General features: G+C 43.0%; 1 protein-coding gene across 1 annotated transcript; it reads left to right on the top strand.

The window, feature by feature from the left end:
* Positions 1-11844: 11844 nt before the first annotated feature.
* Positions 11845-24088, top strand: LOC309566284 (uncharacterized protein). The gene is made up of 5 exons (XM_082271388.1): positions 11845-11995; positions 12153-12240; positions 20690-20765; positions 20872-20963; positions 23977-24088. Exons 2-5 carry the CDS (start codon positions 12166-12168, stop codon positions 24001-24003), a joined length of 270 nt encoding a protein of 89 aa, XP_082127514.1. The 5' UTR covers positions 11845-11995; positions 12153-12165; the 3' UTR covers positions 24004-24088.
* Positions 24089-24728: the final 640 nt, after the last annotated feature.

The following is a 24728-nucleotide window of genomic DNA, read 5'->3' as shown; positions in this document are numbered from 1 at the left end:
GGCAGACAAGGCCGACTATATATTTTACCTAGCACCTACCTGTAGGGTGCTACAGTTAATATATACTGGGTGCAGTAATTGATTAGATTATTGGTGAATTTTTCAGAAAGGGGATTCTCTCAGCTCAGAGATGCCCTGTCCTAGGTGTAGGCACTGGCAAAGCAAACTTAATATTAAACTCATTTAGCAAAGACTCTGGTTATTCTACGTACCTATAAAATAGGGTTACACAGCCAATATAAGTTGCTTGGTGAATATACTTCTGGTAGTTTCACATCTCAGCAGGGCTGAGAACTTGTCTTATGATGAATAGGTCAAATTGTCTTTAACAGGCCCTTGCAGCCATTAAAGGGCTGATATACTAAGCTCAAAAGTGCAAAACGAAAGTGAGCATGAGGCGCATAGGCTATAGTACAGATATTTAAATGAAATCCAATATCAATCATTATTTCTTAATTGTTAGACCATAAACCTGTAATCCAAAATGGAAAAACTGTAACGGTGCTTAGTATCTGCAGTTAGGCTTCCATGAGATGCACAAATACTATATAGGTATGGCCAAAGCCAGGACAAAGGATGGGCCGGAGGAGCACCCCCTCACCACAGGCACACTCCAAATCATTGCCTAGCAACAAGCAAAATTGTGCCTTCATGTCTGCTCTGACAGCTACTGCAGTCAAACTGTGCTCCAACATACCCACTCTCTATGCCATCCTCCCACAGCTTATTCTAGCTGGTCCTTCTAGCTTTTAGAAAGAAAGCAATTGGCCACGCATGCACAGTGCACACTCCATAACATTCATGGGCAGCCAGAACAAGGGGGCAGAGAATGGGTGCAGGACAGGACATCCATTCTACAGCATGCTTTAGGGGTGGGCTAAGGGGGCACAGTTTCACATCTGTACTTTAGGCACTGGACAATCTGTTCTGGTACACCTAGGACACAGCACAGTGTTGCAGCCGATGAAAACCAGACATCAATGCATTCCTATGGAAAAACGGATATAAATGGATAATCATTCATTTAAATCCATTTTCATCCGCTTCCGTCAACATCCCTTTTTTTGAAGGATGAAAGCTCTATTTTTCATCCATTAAAAACATGGATCGGATGAAAACGGATGAAAAACGGATGACAATGGGTGACAATGGGTGACAACTGACAACGCATGAAAACGGATGAAAAACAGATGACAACGGATGAAAAATGGATGACAATGGATGAAAAACGGATGACAACGGATGAAAAACAGATGACAACGGATGACAACGGAAGAAAAACGAATGACAACGGATGAAAAACAGATGACAATGGATGAAAAACGGATGACAATAGAAGAAAAACGAATGACAACGGATGAAAACGTATGAGAAATTGATGATGACAACAGATGACAACGGATGAAAAATGGATAAAAGAGGATGAAAAACTGATGACAAAGGATGAAAAACTGATGAAAAACTGATGACAAAGGATGAAAAATGCATGAAACACTGATGACAAAGGATGAAAAAATTATGTTGACTGAAAAAAACTGATGACAAAAAAACGTGACTGAACTGATGAAATGAACGGTCCCGTATGTGTGAAAGGGGCCTTACCCAGTTTGTTTCTCAGTACTAAATCTTGTTAAATGGGCTCCCTTGCTAAGAGAGCAAGTCCGACCCCCTATGCAGCAAAAGGAGGAAGGCATTGATACTTATTTATTACTGATCCACTACTACTTTTTATTTATTTAGTTCCTGTCCTGGATCTGCCTCATCATGTCCCCAGACACAGTAATTGTTCATGTCAATGGGTGTTCTAGTCAAAGTCAAAGACTGCATTTTTATTTTGAACGCATGCTGCTGCATTTAAATGGCAAATGCAGCATTTGATAAGGAAAAACTGTATTTAACCCCTTTTGCCTGCAGTTCGTATGCTCCTTACTAGAACATATTGGGGTTGATTTACTAAAAGCAAAAAAGATTGTGCACAGTCTATTTGCCTTTAGTAAATCCACCCCATTGTGTCCTAGATACTGCCATACGTACTGCACAAGTATAGTCAATGGGGTTCTGCTGACCTCTATTTAAACTGGTTGTTACCACAAACATGTATATCACTGCCAGTCCCTCTATTATATGTAGTCATAACACACAGGGTTAGTGTTTTATTAAAACAAAGCTTGTAAATACCTTCTTAGAGCGATCTTCAGGCTGGTCTCTTACTCCGATCCCTGGGCTACAGCAGGAGGGGCTGAGCTGACCTCCCCAGCTGACGTCAAAGGGAGATCTCCCGAGTAGGAGACTGGATAGGGGTCACCTGACCAACCTTAAGATAGCGCTAAAAAGGTATTTACAAGCTTTGTTTTAATAAAACACTAACCATGTGTGTTATGACTACATATAATAGAGGGGCTGGCAGTGACAATTTCTAATATTTTATTTGTACTAATAGCGGTAGGAGGGGGGCGGAGACAGAGACACAGGAGCTGACAGGCAGGGAGGGAGGTAGGGGGTGAGGGGGAGAAAGGGGGCTGAGGAGGACAGAGGGATGTAAACTGACCACGGTGATCAGGGCACAGCAGCCATGATTATCGTGGTCAGTACAGAGAGGGGACACAGGAAGTGGCAGGATCAGCCAGGTTTTTTACAGCTTAGAGAGGGGCAGGTTAGACAGCACAAGCACTGTGTGTGCTCTTTAATCTGTGTTCCAAATACACAGCAAACACAGAAAAAAACAAGTCCTGTTGACCTGAACCCTAATGCACATACCCCACATTGGGGTACGCTGGGTCAAAAGAAATGTGCTTATCCAGTTTTTGCTGAGTTTTGGTACATGGGCAACCTGTTAAAATAGGCTAACTTAACAGACATGACATGACACACATACACAGACATAAGATAACATGCGTTAATGCACATTGCCTAAAGCACCGCAATGAAGTGTAAAGATTCAAATGTCTAGTGTCAGTAATTATGTGGCTTTTGTAATGTTTTACTTTTTAGTGTAAAAATGTTTTTAACAAGCTCCCAATATAACCATGTGGCTGGGCCATGGTCAAACATCTATATATAATGAGCCATGTGTTATTTAGCTAAAAGGTACTTCTCTAACATAGAGGAGGTTGTTTTCAAATGCTGAAATAATTATTTAACACGGCCATCTAGCAACATAAAGGCTTCATTAATATGACAGCACTTAGCTCATAAAAGATACATAAGCATGGTGCAGCCTCAGTGTTATGTTCTCCCTGCCTCTACTTCCAAAGGCCTTGCAAGCATATCTCTATATTCCTGTGTATGACACAAAGACTACTGCTTGTATCCCTCTGAAAGCTTCAGCAGAGCCCTATAAATGTGTTTTCCCTTGAATCGGTTATATGATGATTAAAATAGCTTCCAAATGTTTGGTTTCCAAACCAGAAGTGGTATTTTCCATAGTTTTTGTGCTTTGTATCCTGTGTGCTCTGTGTGTGTCTATGTGTAGTGCTTACCTCCGTAGGAGACGCTGGTGATGATGGGATCTCCGTTCTGCCACGACTCTTAAAGCTGCTCGGTCCCCACTGACACACTGGTTGTAGGCTGAAGGCTGCTCACACCTGAATAACTAAAGCCCCGTACACACGTACCGATTGTCGGCCATAAATATTCGGCCGACGACTGATCGGCCGATTGTAGGCTTGTTAGTATGATGCTTCCGACAGCCGACAGCGCATTTTTGGCTGAACAGAATCTGTTGTGCAGGCATTAAAATTTTTGTTGGCCAACACCAGAACAGCCGATTGTTCGCCAGTCAGTACAGAATTCGGCCGACAAACAGCAGATTAGCAAGACTGGGCATGCTCAGAAAAAAAAAGACAAGGAAAGTTAACCATCGCATGACATCACTACTGCAGTCGGCTGTTGTTGGCCGACAAAATTCGTGTGCAGTCTTTTGCAGTTTTCAGCAGACACGACAGCCCTGGACAAAAGACGGCCGATCGTTCGGCCGACGATCAGTACGTGTGTACGGGGCTTTAGTGTTAGTTTGCTACCACTCTTTAACAATACACAGAAAATAGGCCAAGCAACTGGTGGTAGGTTAAATGGCTGTATTAAAGTAGTGCAGTTAAATGCATAATCCAATGAAAAGGCAACCAAGCAGGAAATCAAGATGCTATACTAGATAAATGAGCAATGATTTTTAAACTGGCAATTGATAACTGTATCAGAATCAGAATAATTTATTAATCCCAAAGGGGAAATTATTGCGACAGACGCACTCAACAAAAACAACACCAACGAACAGAACAAGAAACAATGACACAACAAAATTATCAATAACAGCCATTAGCATCAAATAAAACAAATTAAAACTATGCTCTAAAAAAAACATTGACACAATCAAAATACGACATAGAAAAAAATAACAGAAAATCAAACTACCAAAATGCAAATAATACACCAACTTCTCTAGCATTACCCCAAATAACAATTAACATAATACCAACATACTATGAAAACTAAATAAAATTTCTGATCATAAACCGGATTTAAATCTTCACCTCCAGTCCTCAAAGAGAAGAATTATATAACTTGATGGCCACAGGCAAAAATGATTTCCTGTGTCGCTCTGTGGTGCATCGTGGTTGTAACAATCTGCCAGTAATGGTACTCCCCAGACTGACCAGCGTGTTGTGCAGTGAGTGAAAGGAATTGTCCAGGATTGAACGTACCTTATACAACATTCTCCTCTCCAACACTGTTCTTAAGGAATCCAGCTCCAATCTAACAACATCACTGGCCTTGCAAATCAGTTTGTTGAGTCTGTTGGCGTTGGCCACCCTAAGCCTGCTTCCCCAGCACGCTACTGCATACAGGAGAGCTCTGGCTACCACAGACTCATAAAACATCTTCATCATCATCTGGCAGATGTTAAAAGACCTCCGCCTCCTCAAAAAGTAGAGGCAGCTCTGGCCCTTCCTATAGAGCACCAACCAGTGTTCTTTCTCCAGTCAAGCTTATTATCTATGTGCACCCCTATGTACTTGTAACTCTCTACTACATCCACATCCACTCCTTGGATGGAGATGGGGGGCACTGGTGCCTTTCTCCTGCTCAAATCCACAACCAGATCCTTTGTCTTTGTCACATTTAGATACAGATGATCATCCTCACACCATGTGACAAAGTTCTACACCACAGTCCTATCAGTCTCTTCCCCATCCCTGATACGGTACATCCCACTACCGCAGAGTCGTCCGAAAACTTCTGAAGATGGCAAGACTCTGTCTGGTAGCTGAAAACAGTGGTATAGACAGTAAAAAAAGGGAGAGAGAACTATCCCCTGTGGAACCCCAATATTGCTGATCACCCTATCCAACATACAGTCTTGCAAACGCACATACTGTAGTCATCCTGTCAGGTAGTCTACAATCCATGACACAAATGAAACATCATCCTGTATCTCTGCTAGCTTCTTGCCCAAGAGATCTGGCCTGATAGTATCAAAAGCACAGGAGAAGGAAAAAAAACATGACCCTCACAGTGCTTTCTGGCTTATCCAGGTGTGCATACATGTGATTTAGCATGAAGATGATAGCATCCTCAACTCACAGTCTCGGCTGGTAGGCAAACTGCAAAGGGTCTGAATACCAACTAACCATTTGTCGCAACTGATGTAAAACAAGTCTCTCCAAAGTCTTTATTATTTGAGAGGTCAAAGTCACAGGTCTGTAATCCTTGGAGCCATAAGAACACATGTCTTTGGCACAGGGACAAGACAGGATGTCTTCCACAACACAAGAATCTTTCATAGACTCAGGCTCAGGTTAAAGACTCCCTAGCTGGTCTGCATATTCCCTCAGCACCTTGGGGCTAACGTCATCAGGGCCTGATGTTTTTCCTGCCTTAAAGCGGAGTTCTGGCCTCGAGGGGGGAAATTTAGATAAAAATCCCCCCGGGACAGTCAGAGCAAGTACATTCCACAATGGATAGCCTCTGAACTGTCCTGGGTCGCACTTACCTTTTAGAAGAAATACTTTGAAAATTTCTTCTCCAGCGCTGCCATCCCGGATGTGGGCAGCTGAAGCCAGCGCGTCCTCTTCTGCATCCTCTTCCGTGTCCTCTTCTCCCAGATTGCGCCTGCACCGGCCCCGCTCGTCACTTCCGGTGCGGGCGCGTCATCCCTCCACAGCTTCTGGGCATGCCCAGAAGCTGTTTAGCAGGGAATGATGCGCCCGGGAATAACAAGCGGGGTCGGTGCAGGCGCATTGATTCCTGGGAGCGATGACGTTCAGCTCCCAGGAATCAATGCAAGGAGGAAGTGACGGCGCGGGCCGCGGACGCAGAGGGAGGAAGTGGAAGAAAGGTGAGTATATTTTCTTCAATAACAAAGTATGTAAACAAAAAAAAAAATCGTAATTATCAATTTGTTTTTCAGGTGACCTAGAGCAAGCGGGTGGCCCAAAATTGATTTTGTCGATTTTGAGGCCAGAACTCCGCTTTAAGTGTCCTCAACTGTTCTCTCACCTGATTAGCTGTAAAAAGACATTGATGCACTTACCCATAAAGGAGGAGCAGAGTTGTTTTTTTAAAAAAGAACAACTGGCAAAAGTATCCGATAGGGGGGAATCAGAACACACAAGGAAGGACATCTAGTATGAGGAGTGGAGGGTACTTTCCTCAACTCCCACAACTTTGTGTTAAATCTGAGGGAGTCAAAGCCAGGGCCTCTGAATCATACCTATTAAAAAAACGGTTCAGTTAATTTGCCCTCTCCACATCTCCCCCATTCCCTCCACCAACTGGCTTAAGACCTCTCTCACTTTGTTTTGCTGGAGTTTCCACTCAAGCTTTCTCCTATATCTCTCCTTAGCCTCTCTAATCTTTATCCTCAGGTCCCTCTGAATCATTTTTAACTCCTCCCTAATACCCACTCTAAAAGCCATCTTCTTGGAGTTAAGAATATCCTTTATATCGCTAGTTACCCATGGTTTATTATTTAAATAACAACAAACTAATCTTGTTGGGACAAAAGAATATACACAGAAATTAATATAATGGGGTTGATTTACTAAAGGCAAATAGACTGTGCATTTTGCAAAGTGCAATTGCACTCTGCAAGTGCAGTTGCTCCAGAGCTTAGTAAATGAGGTTCACTTTGTAAAGAAATACCCAATCACATGCAAGGAAAAATTTAAAAACCAGCGTTTTTGCTTGCACACGATTGGATAGTAGAAGTCAGCAGAGCTTCTGCTCATTTACTAAGCTCCGGAGCAACTGCTTCTGCAGAGTACAACTGCACTTTGCAAAGTGCACAGTCTTTTTGCCTTTAGTAAATCAACACCAATGTGTTATGCACTCAGAAAGCCCATCAATGTCCCCTTCATGTGGCTCACAGAGAGCAATCCAATCTCTACTCTCAAAACAGCCCCTCAATAATTAAAAGGACTCCTTAGACCATCTCTTCAACGATCTGGTGGTCACAGCTTGTCTCTTAACCAGGGGCTCATAACAAGGATTGAGATAGACCAAATTATGATCTGATCTGGCCAAAGGTGGAAGAGGAAAAGAGCTGAATGCCTTCTCCACATTGGCATACAACATATCCAGGGTCCTATTCTCTGTAACTGGGAAGCTTATAAACTGTGTAAAGTTAGTCAAGCAAAACCAAAGTATAACTGGTGCAAACAGGGTTAAAGTTTCAAGTAATCCAAGTAACCCAACAAAATAAAGGTCATTGTGTGCACAGTGCACACTACCATACTGTCTCAGTATTGGTTCCTAACTAAGGGGTACTTCTGGAATTAAATGCAAAGTACCCGGTGTTTACCTGGCGGCTAATTGTCAGTGTTGATCAGCTTTCGTTGGGGCCCTTCTGTAGGTGGTGCACTTGTAGCAGCTGTCCTTTTAAGAGTGTGCAGCAGATGACTAGTAAGCTGCTAAACAAGAGAGGGGAGTCTCTCCTGCATGAACTGTTTCAGTGTTAAGATAAACACAGATGCTCAGCTCACAGCTCCTGGTACACAGGAATCCAGTACAGATCACTTGGTGGTCTGCAGCCCTCTGGAGTCAGATCCCACAAGGCTCAGTCTCTCTACTAGGATCCTCACAAGGCTCACAGGTCTTAGCCCTCTGGGCCAATTCTCTGGCATGTAGGCAGATGGGCAAACACAGCAGGTCCTCTCTCTTAGGCTCTCTGCATAAGGCCCTCTGCCACTGTCCCTTTGGTGCAGCTGTGGACAGTCCAGCAACAGGTCTGCTCAGCTCGGCATATCTACTACATGAGACCCTGATCACTCCAAAATGCCTGTGAAAACTCCTGTGTCTCTCCTCTGTCTGAAGGAATTTGTGGCCCTTGTAGTTTGTGGCTCCATTACCCTATATTGTACAGCACTCCTTGGGGACTACATATCCAGAGTCCACTGCGTTAAGTCTGAGTCCCCTCCTACCGCTAATTGGCTCAGGTCTGTGGCTGCCAGAAGGGAGAGGAAAGATGCAAGTGGGGGATTACACAGAGCCACCCCTGTCAGCAATAGTGAAGGTAGGAGAGAGAATCACAGCCTGCTCCTTACACAGATTCCAGTGGGGATAGGGGGGCAGAGGTGCACACATCCCGCTCTTCACAAACAGCAAGCGGCTCCAGCAGTGATGGGGATCTCATAGCCACCACTACACATGCAACTGTGCTCTATATGTTCTGTGAGTTGTTATCTGAGCACGTTTTGCATGTTTAGTGCTTTGCATACGGGGTGTTCTATGTTCTGTGTTTTGCGTATTCTAGTTATGCTGTCTGTACTGTGTGCACTTTGCTGTGGGTGCTGCATATAACGTGTGTTGCAGAGACTTAGTAATTAGCACTTCTAACTTTCTAGCACTAGGGTCATTGGTTTAAATCCAACCAGGACACCCCCTGCACAGAGTTTGTATGTTCTCCCTGTGCTTAGGGTACTCCCCAGGTACTCTGGTTTCCTCCTACACTCCAAAGGCATACTGGTAGGTTATTCGGCTCAGCTGAGCATGCACAAGTTGGCTACATCATCTTTTAAGCACTTTGAGCACCTTAAGCATTAGAGAAATACAAATAAAACTTTATTTGCGTTGTGTATTCTTTGTGCTATATGTTAAAACTAGGTCTATTACCTAGTTCCTGGGAGTACACTCATTTCAGAGTCAATGGACTGCAAAGGGAGCTCAGTAGAGACATTAAAGAGGAGCTCCAGTCGTTTCTATGTTTAGTAAAAGTCAGCAGCTACAAAAAGTGTAGATTCTCACTTTTAAAAAAACACACTCACCTGTCCCACGACCCAGCGATGTGCTCACCTGAGCCATCGCTTCTCTCCCTCTTCTCTCCCCGGGGCTGGCATTTCAACTGTGGATACCTGGCTGTGACAGCTTGCGCATGAGCGAGTCGCGCTGCGTGTCCTGAATGGTCCGCCAGTCTTCTGTGACCTGTGACCTGTATCAGAATACTGCAGGGAGGAAAGATGAGAAGAACGTCCATTCAGATCGCCTAGGCGATCCAAGTGGGGGCAGGTACCTGTCAAAACAAGGTGCCAGCTCCCCCCAAAAAAATAAAAAATGACAAGCCAAATGTGGCAGGGGGGGGGGGGGAGTACTTAAAGCAGGACTTCACCCGTTTTGGGTGGAGCTCTGCTTTAAGGGCTAAAGGCTTCTAGACAGATTTGGTGGCAACATTACTTTATCCAGTTGATGAACTGCTGCTCATAGAAGCACTTGGGTCTAGAATGCCCTTAATTTTAAGCATTGCTTAAATAAAAATGATGGGGATGGGGTAGTAAATATGGAGGTTATTTCATAATTTTTTTTGAAAGTTTTTTTTCCCACTCTTTCTCCATCATGATCACAAGCATTGCAATCAATAAAGCTGGCCATAGATACCCCTCTTTGTTTTTTTTTAGATCAGCCAGACGGATAATCAAAGAAAAATGAACAGATTTCTCCATCCACACAACTGAGGTGGATGAAGTAATTGCTGTGCCATTATATTCTAACAGCAGGACTCCTCCGCTGTCAGAATATCCTCACCTGGAATACAGCAACTACCACTTTGTTGGGCACAGGCTATCCTCCTTTCAGTCTATCATGAATGCTGCTTCCAGACTCATCCACCTAACCAACTGTTAAGTGTTTATCAACCCTCTTTTGCAATCCCTATACTGGTTTCCACAACTCTGCCCCAAGCTACATCACCAGCCTTATCTCAAAATATCATCCAAACCGCCTTTTTCGCCACTACCAAGACCTCCTGCTCTCTAGCCCCCTTGTCACCTCATCCCAATGCATGTCTTTAGGATTACTCCAGAACCCCCCTCCTTCCTCTGGAACTCCCTACCCCAATCCATACAGCCATCTCCTACTCTTCCCCCCTTTAAGCAATCTTTGAAAACGATTTGTTTTGGGGAAGTCTATCCCACCTCTTCCTAGCAAAGGTAATTTTACTTTCTTAATCAACTACCCCCACCCCCACCTCCCCCCTTTTGTATCACTTGCCTCTCCCTTTAGATTATAAGCTCTTACAACCCTCTAAACCACGTGTCAAACAAAAGGCCCATGGGCCGAATCCAGCCCTTCAGGCCATTTTATGTGGCCCTCGCACCTCTCCTGCAGCTGAGGCGCCCACCTTGTTTCCGCCTGCACCTTATTTTAGCAGTAGGCAGCAGAGAGGAGGACAGAACTCCTCTTTCAAATCTTGCGCCTCTCTGTGCAGCTTCAGCACCCCTTCATTCATAGGTGTGTGCAGCCTATTACATTAGGGTATGCATCCCAAATCTTAATCACGCAGGCCTTTCTCTGCAGCCTCAGCTGGACGGAGCAGTGAATGAAATGGAAGTGCTCTGTGCTGAGTTGCTTCCTGTTCATTCACAAACTGAAGCCTTGTAAACTGAGTTTACTACGCTTCAATTATGAATGGATACAGTGAACGAGTGTGTTCACTGTGTTCATTTAGAAAAGGAAGGGGCAGGTAAATTACACATACACCAGCCTCTTCCCCCACTCTCCATCCTGAAATATACCCCGCAGCAGCCAGGGGGAGAGGAAAGGAGGGAAGCCAGCAGCACTTTGGGGGTGGGGAGGTCAAAAAGGGGAGGGGGGCCTGGGCAGTAGGGGGAATCAGCACCACACATAGTAATAAGGGTATGCCCTCGCCTATGCCTTCATCTCTGCTTCCCCTGGTCTCAGCATTCAGCTGACTCCAGCCCTTCTCTTGTCCTCCTCCAGACCCTGCACTGTCTGCCTCCCCAGCATCAGCACAAGATAAAGGGGATGCACTGTGATGTAAGAAAGGGTGGGGGACTCTTGACTTTTGATGGTTGGGGGGGGGGGCGCTTGACATCTAATGTAAAGGGGGATGGGGTGCTCCGGACATCTGGTCAAACAGAAACAACCGACCCTTTGAGGGCAACCATAATGCTGATGCGGCCCACACTGAAATTAAGTTTGACACTCCTGCTCTAAACTCTTGGATGGAATTGGAATAGATCTACTATAAATTGTTGCGCAAACTTTGGTGCTATATAAATCCTGTATAATAATAATTACCATCAATATAATCAAATAATAATAATAATCATTAAAATCATTATATTAGAATAATTATATATTATTATTATTATTATTATTATTATTACTATTATTATTATCTAAACTACTGTGTAAGCAAGAAAGTAGAATCCTGGACAGAAGAATATTTAAAATTATTTTTATATTATGCATATTTGGATTGGCTTATTCGAAATAAAAATAAATTCATTTTAGTCCTTTTTTCTGTATAATAATTATTTTTTCTTTCCTCTTGGTGTCATTTAACACAAACAGCCTTCCTCTTTGTGAAGCTTGATGAGTGTATGCAGTTGCTTGGACACTGCATTGTTATGTCAATGCAAGGGAGATCAGCCTGTGGCAGGGGAGGGTAGAGCGGCTAATACTAATGAACTGAAAACTCATTCCATTACACACCGTCTATCAGACTGCATTCTAATGATTAACAAAGTACCGGCTTCTCAGGGTAATTATCAGGAAACTATATCTTGATAGAAAATAGAGGACAAGATTGGTTTAGATTTCACTGCACTTTTATAAATTGCAGAAAAGTTAAGGCTTGAATCAATTACAACAATTCAGCAATTTCTTGTTTGATGGCTCATAAGTTTTAATTTGTACAGAACTCTGAACACCATGTCAGCTTATCACTGGGAAGCAAGGCGTAAGCAGCATGTATTGGATCAGAGAAGAGCTAAGCTTGAGAATGCGGTGAGTAATCCATCTTTATTGTAGTTTGCCTTTTTTAAGTCATGACATGTTTGTATATTGACATGCATGAGATATGTTAATTTATTGAGTCAGTAAAAATACAAGCAAGACACCAAAAACAAAATCATTTTTTACCCCCCATTATATTTTATTAGCAAAGTGGGATATTCATATTCTTAATTTGGATGGGACCCAGTGGGCAACGTTAGTGTCAAAATTAGACCTTTGGCTTGTCTTTCTTCTAATAATTTATATTGTGAATTCGAGGGATACTTGATATTTTCAAAGAAAATGTTAGAATGGTTCTCAAATTTTATTTTGACAGGACTAAATGTTAATTGAACAGTATCCATTTTCAATAGATTAAAATGACTTATAAATAAGGCTGAGAAATTGCCTAGATTCAGTTTGTGGATCGCCAGGGCTTTTTTTCTCAGAGAATAGGTGCAGGTACTCCTCCCTTCCAAGTCACCCCTTGTCTCCACCCTCTACCCACCTACGAGCACCAACCCCTGGTTCTACCCAATACCGACCTCCAAGCACCATCCCTTGGTTCCATCCTCTACCCACCTCCAAGCACCATCCCTTGGTTCCATCCTCTACCCACCTCCAAGCACCATCCCTTGGTTTCATCCTCTATCCAACTCCCAGTACTGCCTTGTTAGAGAACACAGAACCAAGTATCATTTTGTGGTGATAAGAAATTTGTATGGAGTTTGGTAATGATAACAAGAAAATCAGTGAAATAAATCCCCAGTAGCCAGCAACAACCCCCCCCTCCCCAATATAAATAGATCTCCCAGCAACAATAGATCCTCCACAACAAAATATACCCCCTAGCAACACTATATCCCCCCACAACAAAATACCCCCAGCAACAAAAGACCCCCCCCCAGCAACAATAGTTCTCTCAGCAGCCAGTATCAATACGCCCTGCAGAAACCAGAAACTAGAGATTTCTTCCTCAACACTAGATTCCTTCCAGCGATAACTGACTCCCCAGCAACCTACAACCCCCCCCCCCCCCAACAATAACAGATCACGCAACAGCAACAATAGACCTCCTCAGCAACAATAAACCCCCTGCATTCAGCCATGGAGATACCGGAACTGCGTTCCCCCGCGTTCCCGCTGAATAAAAGCCCTGCGGATCGCACAACTGAATCCAAACTCCAGTGAAGTCAGGGCAGAATCTTAAAAGTTCATTGTAAACTCTGAAGGCGGTTTCCAAGGCTAGTAGGTGGTTCAGCACCGATATAGCAAACATTTACCAATGAAAAAAAACGAAATTTAAAAAAAAAAAATATATATATATATATATATATATATATATATATTTACACTATATTGCCAAAAGTATGTGTGCCTTTACACACACGAACTTTAATGGCATCCCAGTCTTAAGGCCCGTACACACGATAAGAAAATCTGAAGGGAAATTTCGTCCGACGACCGACGGATTGTTAGTATGGTGCTTTCGACAGCCGACTCCGACTTTTCGGCCGAAAAAATCCTGATGTGCAGGCTATAAAATTTTTATCGTCCGTCAACACAAAGTCCGATTTTCTTCTCATTAGTACAGTTTTCGACGGAAAAAAATCTTAAGAGCAAGACTAGGCATGCTCAGAGACGAAAGAACACATACAAAGCAATCCAACACATGACATCACTTCTGAAGTAGAATTCCGTCATACGGGAAAATTCGTATGAAAATAACCTCTTCACTTTCCACATCAGACTAGCATGCCACAAAAAACGGACGACAGATCGTTCGATAATCTGATCGTGTGTACGGGGCTTTAGTCTGTAGAGTTCAATATTGAGTTCACCCAACCTTTGTTCAATATTGAGTTGACCCAACCGTTGACCCAACCTTTGCCGCTATATCAGCTTCAACTCTTCTGTGAAGGCTGTCCACAAATTTCCTCCACCCCAAACTCGCTCATCCATGTCTTTTTGGACCTTGCTTTGTTGCTGGTGTGCAGTCATGTTGGATAAGGAAGAGGCCCTCCCCAAAATGTTCCCACAAAGTTGGGAGCCTGAAATTGTTCAAAATGTCTTGGTATGCTGACGCCTTATGAGTTCCCTTTACTGGAACTAAGGGGCCAAGCCCAACCCCTGAAAAACAGCTCCACAACATAATCCCCGCCTCCACCAAATGATTTGGACCAGTGTACAAAGCAAAGTCCATAAAGACATGGATGAGCGAATTTGGGGGGGAGGAACTTGACTGGCCTACACAGTAAGGGGGACACAGCCTGAACCTCAACCCAATATAACACCCTTGGAATGAATTAGAGCGGAGACTGTGAGCCAGGCCTTCTTATCCAACATCAGTGTCTGACCTCACAAATGCACTTCTGGAAGAATGGTTAAACATTCCCATAGACACACTCCTAAACCTTGTGGACAGCCTTCCCAGAAGAGTTGAAGCTGGTATAGCTGCAAAGGGTGGGCCAACTCAATATTGAACCCTATGGACTAAGACTGGGATGCCATTAAAGTTTGTGTGTGTGTAAAGGCAGGCGTCCCAATACTTTTGGCAATATAGTGTGTGTGTGTGTGTATATATATATATATATATATATATATATATATATATATACTGTATGTATATACATATACTGTTTTGCAGCACTTTAAATAGGAGTTAAACTGAAAGATTAAAAATGCAAAATTCCTTTAAAACACATGTTCAGTATATACACTACAATGTGCTATAGCAGAACTAAAATAAAATACAATTTAAATTGCTGGTAAATTACATTTTCATGCCAGCTTTTTTTTTTTTTTTTAATTGCATGGAGACCCCCAAAATGCCTTCCAGACTGTTAAAGCTGAACTGCAGCTCTTGTTAGACCTTATATAGTTTGTTTGTGCCGAGACTTCCCATCTCATACCAGGAACACAGTAGAGTCTATCTGATTGGCGCTCAGCCATTCAGAGAAAGCAATGTATTCTAGAAATAAATACAAAGCTTCCTCTGCTTGCCTAAGTCAGAGAGGTGGGCTGATGATGTCATAACCTCTGACTCAGCCAATCAGAGGAAGCTTTGTATTTATTGCTAGAATGTTGACGCCGATCAGATAGATTCTACTGGAAGTCTCGGCTTGTTGTGCCTCAGCTACATACGGTTCATACAGCACATCCAGCGCTCTCACATGTTAGGAAGGGACATAGTTCATTTGGGCCAAGCTGGCTCAAACAAATTATGTAAAGTCTAACAAAAGCTGGAGTTCAGCTTTAAGGGTATGTATTTTGGTGGACACTGAGGGAGGTTTCAAATGTTTTTTTTTTTTCTTTCTAAAATATCACCATTGTTGTATTACACCCTCCAGCAAAAAGGACAAAAGAAATATTTTGTTGAGGCCCCCCAAAAAAGGTACATCAGATTCTTATCTTTGATAAAGGTCTGGCATGGGTTCATAGGCCCTCACAAAAAAAAAAAAAATGACATGAGTTCCCCCAAAAATAAATATCAGACTCTGATCAGAACATGCAGCCTGGCTAGTTAGGAAAGAGGGAGCAGCAACCCCCCCCCCCCAAACTATACCAGGCTACATGCTTTCAACATGGGGAGGGTACCATTTCCAAGGAAAAACCCCTTGGCAAAGCACCTAGTTGCCATGTTGATGAGGACAAGAGCCTCTTCCCCACATCCCTAGCCTGGTGGATGTGGGAGTCTGCAGGTAGGGGCTTATCGGAATCCATAAGCCCTCCTTAAAGCGGAGTTCCGCCCCCCCTCTCTAAAAATTAAAAGTCAGCAGCTACACATACTGTACAAATACTGTAGCTGCTGACTTTTAATATTAGGACACTTACCTGTCCTGGAATCCAGCGATGTCGGCACCACAACCAACGTTTCGGGTGCTGCTGCCGCCATTGCCGGTAAGGGAACCCGGCAGTGCGGCTTCACGGCCCGATCCCTACTGCGCATGCGCGTAGCATGCTGGCTAATTAACTAAGTAATTGGCTTGGAAACAGAATGAGGAGAAGGGGGGCCGAACCTCTGATGTACCTCGCCGCGGTGAGGTCCGATGGAAGTGGGGACAGAATACCTGTCAAAAACAGGTACCCGATCCCCCATGAAAGTTGCCAAATGTGGCACAGGAGCGGGGGAGGAGACAGATAAGCGGAAGTTCCACTTGAGTGCTTTAAAATAAGAAGGCCCCTAGATTTCCAGCCTCTCCCCCCTGAGTACAGGGTACATAAACAAGCCACGCATTTATTAGTCCTTTATTTTTTAAAAATCTATTTACAATCTTGTCATTCAGCAATGTAGATAATAGTCAATCTTTATGAGCAACGCGGCCAACCCGCCAAAACAAATTGCAAAGCGGAAGCTCCCCCGTCACACTGCTTAATGAGAATCCTGGGGCCCGCCGCTTGTTTGTAAACAGGGGTGGGGATGATGGCCTTGGCCATATTTGGTCAGTGATGTCAGCCACCATCCTTTTAGTTTACATTCAGGTAATTCCATGCTGACAGCTGAATGGGCCAGGTGGGAATGTTTTACTGGTTGATAGGGTGTCAACGGCTGCTGGCTTCCTAGCAACTAGGAGCCCTGAGTAGGAAGCTGTAACTTTTAGCAGCAGTAGTGACATTGCTGCTAAACATATGACTTTTTTGCTGTAGCTAGAGAAATCAAACATAGGCAAAGTTCAGACAGAATCCTGCTTCGATACAAAATCAAACCCCACCCGTACTCATAAAGTCCAACAATGACAGTGGTAATTGTGTTCTTTAAGGATGGTTTTAAACCCACAATGTGGCTACTGCAATGCTGGTCTTCTAATTGTTATCCAGGGTTATGTAGAATTATGTTAGTACATAGCACTTGGAAGGTAACAGTTCATAAATCTGTCCATAGCATATATGCCTTAAACTATCATATCCATGAAATTGGTGGCGCTAAATATAGATAGGGATCCCTATGGTTGCTTTCTCTTTGCAAAACTTTGTATTCTGAAAGAATGACCTTCATGAACTGGTTAAGGATAGATATGTATTTAAGACCCCATGCACACTGGGCATTTAGCACCGAAGAATGGGGCTCTGGCATGCATGTGCAGGAGGAGGGTACAGGTACAGCTTCCAGCCTTGCTGCCGGCAGCCTGTCAGACTCTGGGAGGCACTTGTCCTCAGGCACATACTGTCAGTACCGCTAGGTGCACCGTCCAGTCGAATCGACCGCAGCAGCTGTCAGCCTCTCATTGAGTTTGACAGGCTTCAGCCAGTGCGGCTGGACGGTGCACCTATTCCCACCAGACTTGTATAAAGTACTCGAAATTTCTACTTGAGTAAAAGTACAAGTGCTCGATCAAAAAATTACTTGAGTAGAAGTGGAAGTGCTCGCAGAAAAAGTTACTTAAGTAGAAGTACTAAAGTATTCAACATTTTTTTTACTTAAGTATTGCAAGTAGTTTTTTCAAAAAATTTGCTACTTAAGTACTAAAAGTAAAAAGTACCAGTAGTTTTGAAAAAAAATTTCTACTCAAGTACTGAAAGTAGAAGTAGAAGTACTGTGTTATGTAGTTATTAAAGAAAGAAGTCAAAAGTATGAACATCATATTGTTTTTATTATTTCAAATGATTTATTCAAATGATTAACCGGTGTTTGTTAGTAGTTTCTTGATGCACTTTAAGCGCTGTAGCATCATTTATTTGTTTGTTTCATATTTTCTTTTTATTGGAAAGATTTGGTATAGCAGCTTTTATTATACACAGCCTTTATTTTCGTATGTGCTGATTTACAAATGACATTATACACATTTTTTTGAGCTTTATGCAACCTGCCATCTACTGTTCTGGCAGTGGTAATTTTTTTAAAAGTAACGAGTAACTATGCAGCACAAAAAAAAATACTTGAGTAGAAGTATCGAAATCATCGAAAAAATGTAGTGAAGTAAAAGTAGAAGTAGGAGAAAAAAATTCTACTCTAGGAAAGTACAGATACCGCATTTCGGTACTTAAGTACAGTACTTAAGTAGTTCTACTTCGTTACTATACATCTCTGATTCCCACCACCAGTACACCCCAGTAAACCCCCAAGCCTCGTGCACTGTGGCTAAATGCTCAGAGTACCAATGAATTTTATTGATTTTGTTGTTGCATTTGCCTTTTGGAAATTTGCTGTCATTAGCTTTGTTAACTGGTGCCAGACATGCACACTTTTCTGGCAAAAATATGAAATCTGCCCCTGCTAGCCTTCTACTGAAAATGTTAGTTATTTACAGTAATTATACACATTGACCCTTTACAAGTATAAAGCCAGTAAAATTAGAACATGGTCAGAACTCTGAACCTCGGTCCAGGTCAGTATTAAAAGCGAAGTATGGACTTAAAAAAAAAAAAAAAAATTATACTCACCTAGGTGGATGCAGCATTTATCCAATGCTGCATCTGTCTCCTGCCAGTTCTGCAGTAAAAACTGAGCAATTAAAGATGGCTGATCGCTCAGTTCTCCCCCTTCACTCTGAGCAGAGAGCCATCACTGTCAGTCACCAGCTCTCTCTGCCCCTCCAGCGCTCACTGGAGCACTGGGCTGTGGAGAGGGTGGGCGGTGCTGGCTCAGGCTCTGAACAGATCACTGAGAGGCTGAGCTAGGTGCTGGTCCAGGCATCTGGGTGGATCCCAACCATATGATCTGGATCTTTCTGGAGTCTGGACCGGCTAAGTAATGTAAGCCGACAGCAGACTTTAATGCGCTGTTGGCTGAAAACGGGTCATAAGTGCAGAACTAATTGCACTCCTATGACCTAAAGGAGAAGTACAGCCAAAAGTGGTTTGATATACTTCTTCTTTAAAGTGTATATAAAGGTAACACTTTATTGCTGTCTGTGATCCTATTGGGGGATATATTGGGATTCACTCCTCCATCTGTCCTTGTGACCACTGTCACCAAGACAGAAAGGGTGAGACCATTCAAAGTTTTCAAGCTGTCATCAGAGCAAGTGCAGGTAAAATTTTAATGGAGACACATTTTTAGGTGATAACTGTTAGGATTGGTATACTCTTTGGGGAGATTTCTCATTTTCTGTTGTCCTCATAGCAGGAAATGAAGAAAAATTTTCCCAATGGGACACAGAGAAAAAATAACCTGTCAGGGGTTTTAACCCTTTTTACTGCATCCAAAAAAGAAAAAGTATGTAGACAGGTGCAGTCTACTATCTCCACTGCAGGTGGCACCAAACTGTAGCAGCTTTAGAAGGGGTGAGGAAGTCAAGAGGAACATGGCTCCTCCATGATTTCCTGGGTCACTGGGGAAGCTATCGGATTAAATGCTGCCTCCACATGTGACTCCAGTAGCCATCTTGGGTCAGGCAGAGCCTATTTAAGTCCCTAACTCCCAGGCTTGGCATGCATTTTGCATGTGGATAGTGTAGGGACAGGTTACCCGTCTGACAGAGAGAGCGATAATTGGCAGGGAGAGGTTCCAGATGAGTAGGGAAAAGATAGAAACACGCCATCCTACCTGGAGACCCCACCCCCTTTTGGGTCCAGACCTGCCAAACTGCATTCTGACCCTCAAAACAGATGCTGTTGGCACATCTGAGACCTGCTCTGCTACACCATGCTGTTGCTTGCTGTGAGTGTTCCTGGTCGGGTGTCTTCCTGCCAGGTTTGTTACAAATTACTGGAATCTGCATTAATACAAGTTCTGTTCTCTGCAACCGGAGTCTGTAAAATTACTGCCGCTGCACCACGCTGCACCTCCCCACAAGTGTCCTGCCCACAATGACTCCTGACACCTTTTCAGCACTGGTGAGGACATACCATGCGTATGCTAGTGTGAGAAAGACATTATAGATATCGCCAGTAGTAAGCCATCTCTAGACACTGAAAACCCTCTTTTGCAGTTATTGGCTTGCTAGGAGAGTTTGTTTCAAAAGGCACCAAAGTTAAGTACTAGGGGAAAAACTAGAGATGAAGGGGCACAGAAAAAGGGGAATGTGGGAGACATAAAAAAGTTCAGACCAAGCCCCAGTTTACACCGAATGCGGTTTTGAAATCACACTAACTTCAGCACCATTTCAGTGCGATTTCACGTGCGGCTTGCCGACATCTGTGCAACTTCCTGCACAGATGTCAATGCAAGTCGCTCATGAAATTACCAAAAATAGTGCATGAACCTTTTTTAAAATCGGAGTCGCACCAATATGAACAGTTCCATAGCCAGAAATAGGGTGCGACTTTTCATGCCACTTTGATCTGTCAAATCGCATGACAAGTTGCACCGGTGTGAACAGGGGCTAAGAGGGCATGCATGAAGGGCAGAAAAAAACACAACAGTAAGGCCATACATTTGGGTATACCCTTCCACCCATCTATTTAAAGCCCAATTGGGCACACTTTGGCTGATTCATATTGCATGTGATATATTTTATATATGTATCTACTATATCTCTTTTCCTGAATAATAATGACATGAATTGTTGCGTTTTGACAGACAAATACTAATGTCCAGCCTTCTGGTTATTCGTCTGACCAGGGGAACAACAAAGAAAACTCCAAGACAATGCGAGGTATGAGGAAGGTGCATCCTTGACTACAACAGAGCTGACAGACCTTAATAACAGATGCAGTACAATGTATTAGAAAAGACAATGATTTTTCTTTTTTGTTTTATAGAGAAGTACTGTAAGCACTGTACCCAAGGGACCTACAATCCAATATCAACCCATGATGAAGAATATTCAGCCAAAACCAAGAATCGATACAATGTAAGTAGCACTGTCTTTGTGCAACATGTAAGATTATGAGATATAGACTATATTATCTTAGAGATAATGGGGATCACCAAACCTTGTACGGGTAGATAACTAAAAATCTCAAAATAAGCTGCACAAGGTGTAATACAGGAAGGAGAACATTTCTTCTAGGACTATAAATAAAAACAGTCCAACACACTCTATACAGCATTAAGACCTAGTCATAGGAGGGTGCTATGGTGAAACGTCGGATGGAACCGCCAAAGCATACATCCATTCCAAGATACCACCAGCAATCCATGTTCATATAAACAGACATCAACCAGATTCCTTGCATTCCATTGGACACATTAGTGTCCTATCTGTTTATCAGAACAGGGTGTGCTAGTGATATATTGGATGGGACTTACTGTAGCATTTCTTCTAAGGTCACACAGACTGCTTCACCCCAAAATAGCGCTGATTGTTGAGGGTTCCGTGGAGTCATGTCACGAGGCTGGAGTCATTTGGAAATGGTCTCACAGATGCCCATAGGGTTATAATGCACATATGAATACTTACCTAAAACGGAGGTAGGTATGCATCTGTATAGGTAAAAGATGAATTAGATTAGGTCAGGGAAATATGGAAAAAAACATAAGTGCATTTTTTATGTACTGATCCTTTAACACAGGGTTTCTCAACTAGAGTTTCTCCAGAGGTTCCTCATTGCTTGAGCAATGAGCAATGAACAATGAGCAATTTCTGCCACTTACCCCATTAACCTTTTAGCTATCTGTAAGGGGATAATTCTGCCCAATGACCACAAGTGTAAGGAAAATTCTTCCCAATGTTCACTAGTGTAAGGAGCATTCTTCCAAATGACCTTCACACTATTGTATCATGAGTTCTAGATATAGTAATTTTTAGCAGGGGTTTCCTGAGACCAGAAACTTATTTCAAGGGTTCCTCTGTGTTGAAAAGGTTGAGGAACTTTAAAAGTTCTGTGCAGCCTCCTCCCCATCTCTAACAAAATAGGTGTTTTTTTCTTTTTTTCTGAAAGCAGATACTCTTTTCTTACAAGTACCTGCAACTCTTGCCCAGGCGAAAGTTACGCCAGCTTGGCCCACCTTCCACCCGCCCACAATGACCAGTCTGCAAGCTTAGTGCATATGCAGAGGGGAGCCAGCTTTAAAAAAACAAAAGGTTACAGCCAGCTCCCACATCCAAGATGGCAGCACCAAGGATCTGAAGCCTGGCAAAGGATCAGCTGCAGTGAAGACCAAGCTTGATTCCTGGGCTGATAAATGTCCTTTTGTTAAAAGTCAGCAGCTACTGTATTTGTACTTGATGACTTCATTTTTTTTTAAACAGGCCCGAAGTTCATCTTTAAAGAGGAACTCTGGGAAACTTTTTTTTCCCCAAGCATTGAGGCTGTGCCTGCACTGCATGAGTTAACTTTTTATTTTTGCCTAGGGGCGAGGAGAGCGGAAATATACTTACCTAATCTGCTGATCCTCAGAGTGCAAGACCGGTTCCTGCCCCCTAAACGCTAGCAGTCATGTGCATGGACTGTTCCTGACAATGTCCCACCCATAGACTAGGTCTGGACAGGAAGATGGCAGGAACATTCCACCAGTGGTGGCTGGTGCTCCATGGGCTGGGGGGGTAGCAGACGGACCACACCATACCTACCCCCCCGGACCACACCAGCTCGCACACCATACCCCCCCATCACTTACATTAAAGAGCGCAGACATGAGAAATAGAACAGGTGGACACAATCAGTTACTTGCATTGATTTCCGGGATACCCCGGAAGATTCTCAGGAATTGTTGGAATCCTGCCTAGCCCCATTAGAAGCCTCCCATCAGCTTCATCTCTGGTGGCGGCTTCCTCTGGCAGCAACGGCGGCGGCTTCCCCGGCATCTCCTACCTCCTCCTCCTCCTTGGCCAATAGCATGGCCTCTCCTTTTGGCCAATCGGGAAACGGTCTCATGACCCACTTCCTGATTGGCCAGGAGGAGGATCCGTGTGACAATAGCGAATTTTCAGTTCAGTGCTCTGTGCCCTGAGCCCACCCTTTTTTTTAGCCTGTGAGAACCTCTAGCTCTAATCACATGGTTAAAAAATAAAATCCCCATTGAACTCCATGTGTCCGGCGCCCCGTATGGAGATTAGTCTGCCGGAGGAGCTGCCATGCAGGACATATCGGACTGCCTCTGGTATTCTGTTGATTACTGCATCGGATAATGCCTCAGACGATCTGACCATGTGCAGTGTTGACATCACGCCAGCTGATTGGTCGATCAGCTGGACTGATGTTACGTACTGCGAATGCGCAGATCGTCAGAGGCATTATCCAACAATCTGCAATAATCGACAGAACAAGGGTACTCTTTGCAGCTTCTTCTCTGCTGTTTACTTTCATTTTCTAAGGACTACATATCCCATGGTCCCTTACTGCCTGCAAGCAGTGATTCCTGTACTGACTCCGCCTCCTGAAACTCCTCCTCTTAGAGGCAGGCTCTGTGAAATGTGTGACACGGCAGTACCTACCCACAAGGCATAGTGAATACTTGTCACAGAATCCAAGGAATAAATGCGTGTGGATCTTCACAAAGTAACTTTACAAACTTCAAGATCATCCAGATTAACAGGCGTAGGCTAGAAATAATTGAAATTCAGTGTGGAACTGAATATACAATTTAACATTTTGACTATAGATATGCAGGTTTTAGAACACTGAGCTGGCAAAGAAATGTCAGCTAATGGGCTTTAAAATATATATTTAGTAAGAAAACATCCCTATGTAAGCTCTTGAGAAATGAATCATAGTTTGGAAAAAAAAACTGTAATTGCTGCTTTAAATTTCATGTCAGCAGTCTAAAACATCAATGTATTAGTAAAAAAAAAAAAAAAAAAGTTTCTACCACAATAAGTGTACATTTAATTTAAAATTACCACAGGGTGCAAATTACAAAAAACATCTATTTCTTCCTAAATTAATTAGCTCTTTTTAAAAAAAATGTTTTCTTCTTTGCAGTCTGTGCATTATAACCAGCAGTGGTGAATATTGAAGAAGTACTCTTTCCCTCACTGAAGAATGAAAATCTGTCTACATGTGGCATTACTGCTATAAATAAACACGTGGCACTACTGCTATAAATAAACATGTGGCACTTTAGTGTTTTTGGTGTGTATCATTAACTTTTAACTAGACTCTAACATACATACAAGTATAATGCCAACATAACTAGACGCCAACATACATATAAATATGACGCCAACATAACTAGATGCCAACATACATACAAGTATGACACCACCATAACTAGACACCAACATACATACAAGTATGACCCCCAACATAACTAGACGCCAACATACATACAAGTATGACGCCAACATAACTAGACACCAACATACATACAAGTATGACGCCAACATAACTAGGCGCCAACATACATACAAGTATGACGCCAACATAACTAGATGCCAACATACATTCAAGTATGGCACCACCATAACTAGATGCCAACATACATACAAGTATGACGCCACCATAACTAGATGCCAACATACATATAAGTATGACCCCAACATAACTAGATGCCAACATACATACCAGTATGATGCCACCATAACTAGACGCCAACATACATACAAGTATGATGCCAACATAACTAGACGCCAACTTACATACAAGTATGACGCCACCATAACTATACGCCAACATACCTACAAGTATGACGCCACCATAACTAGACGCCAACATACATACAAGTATGACGCCAC

This window comes from Pelophylax lessonae, assembly GCF_965119305.1.
Source record: "Pelophylax lessonae genome assembly, chromosome: 11".
NCBI classification, from domain to species: Eukaryota; Metazoa; Chordata; class Amphibia; order Anura; family Ranidae; genus Pelophylax; species Pelophylax lessonae.
The sequence above is the reverse complement of the archived record's forward strand: the minus strand, read 5'-3'. Positions and strand labels throughout refer to the sequence as shown.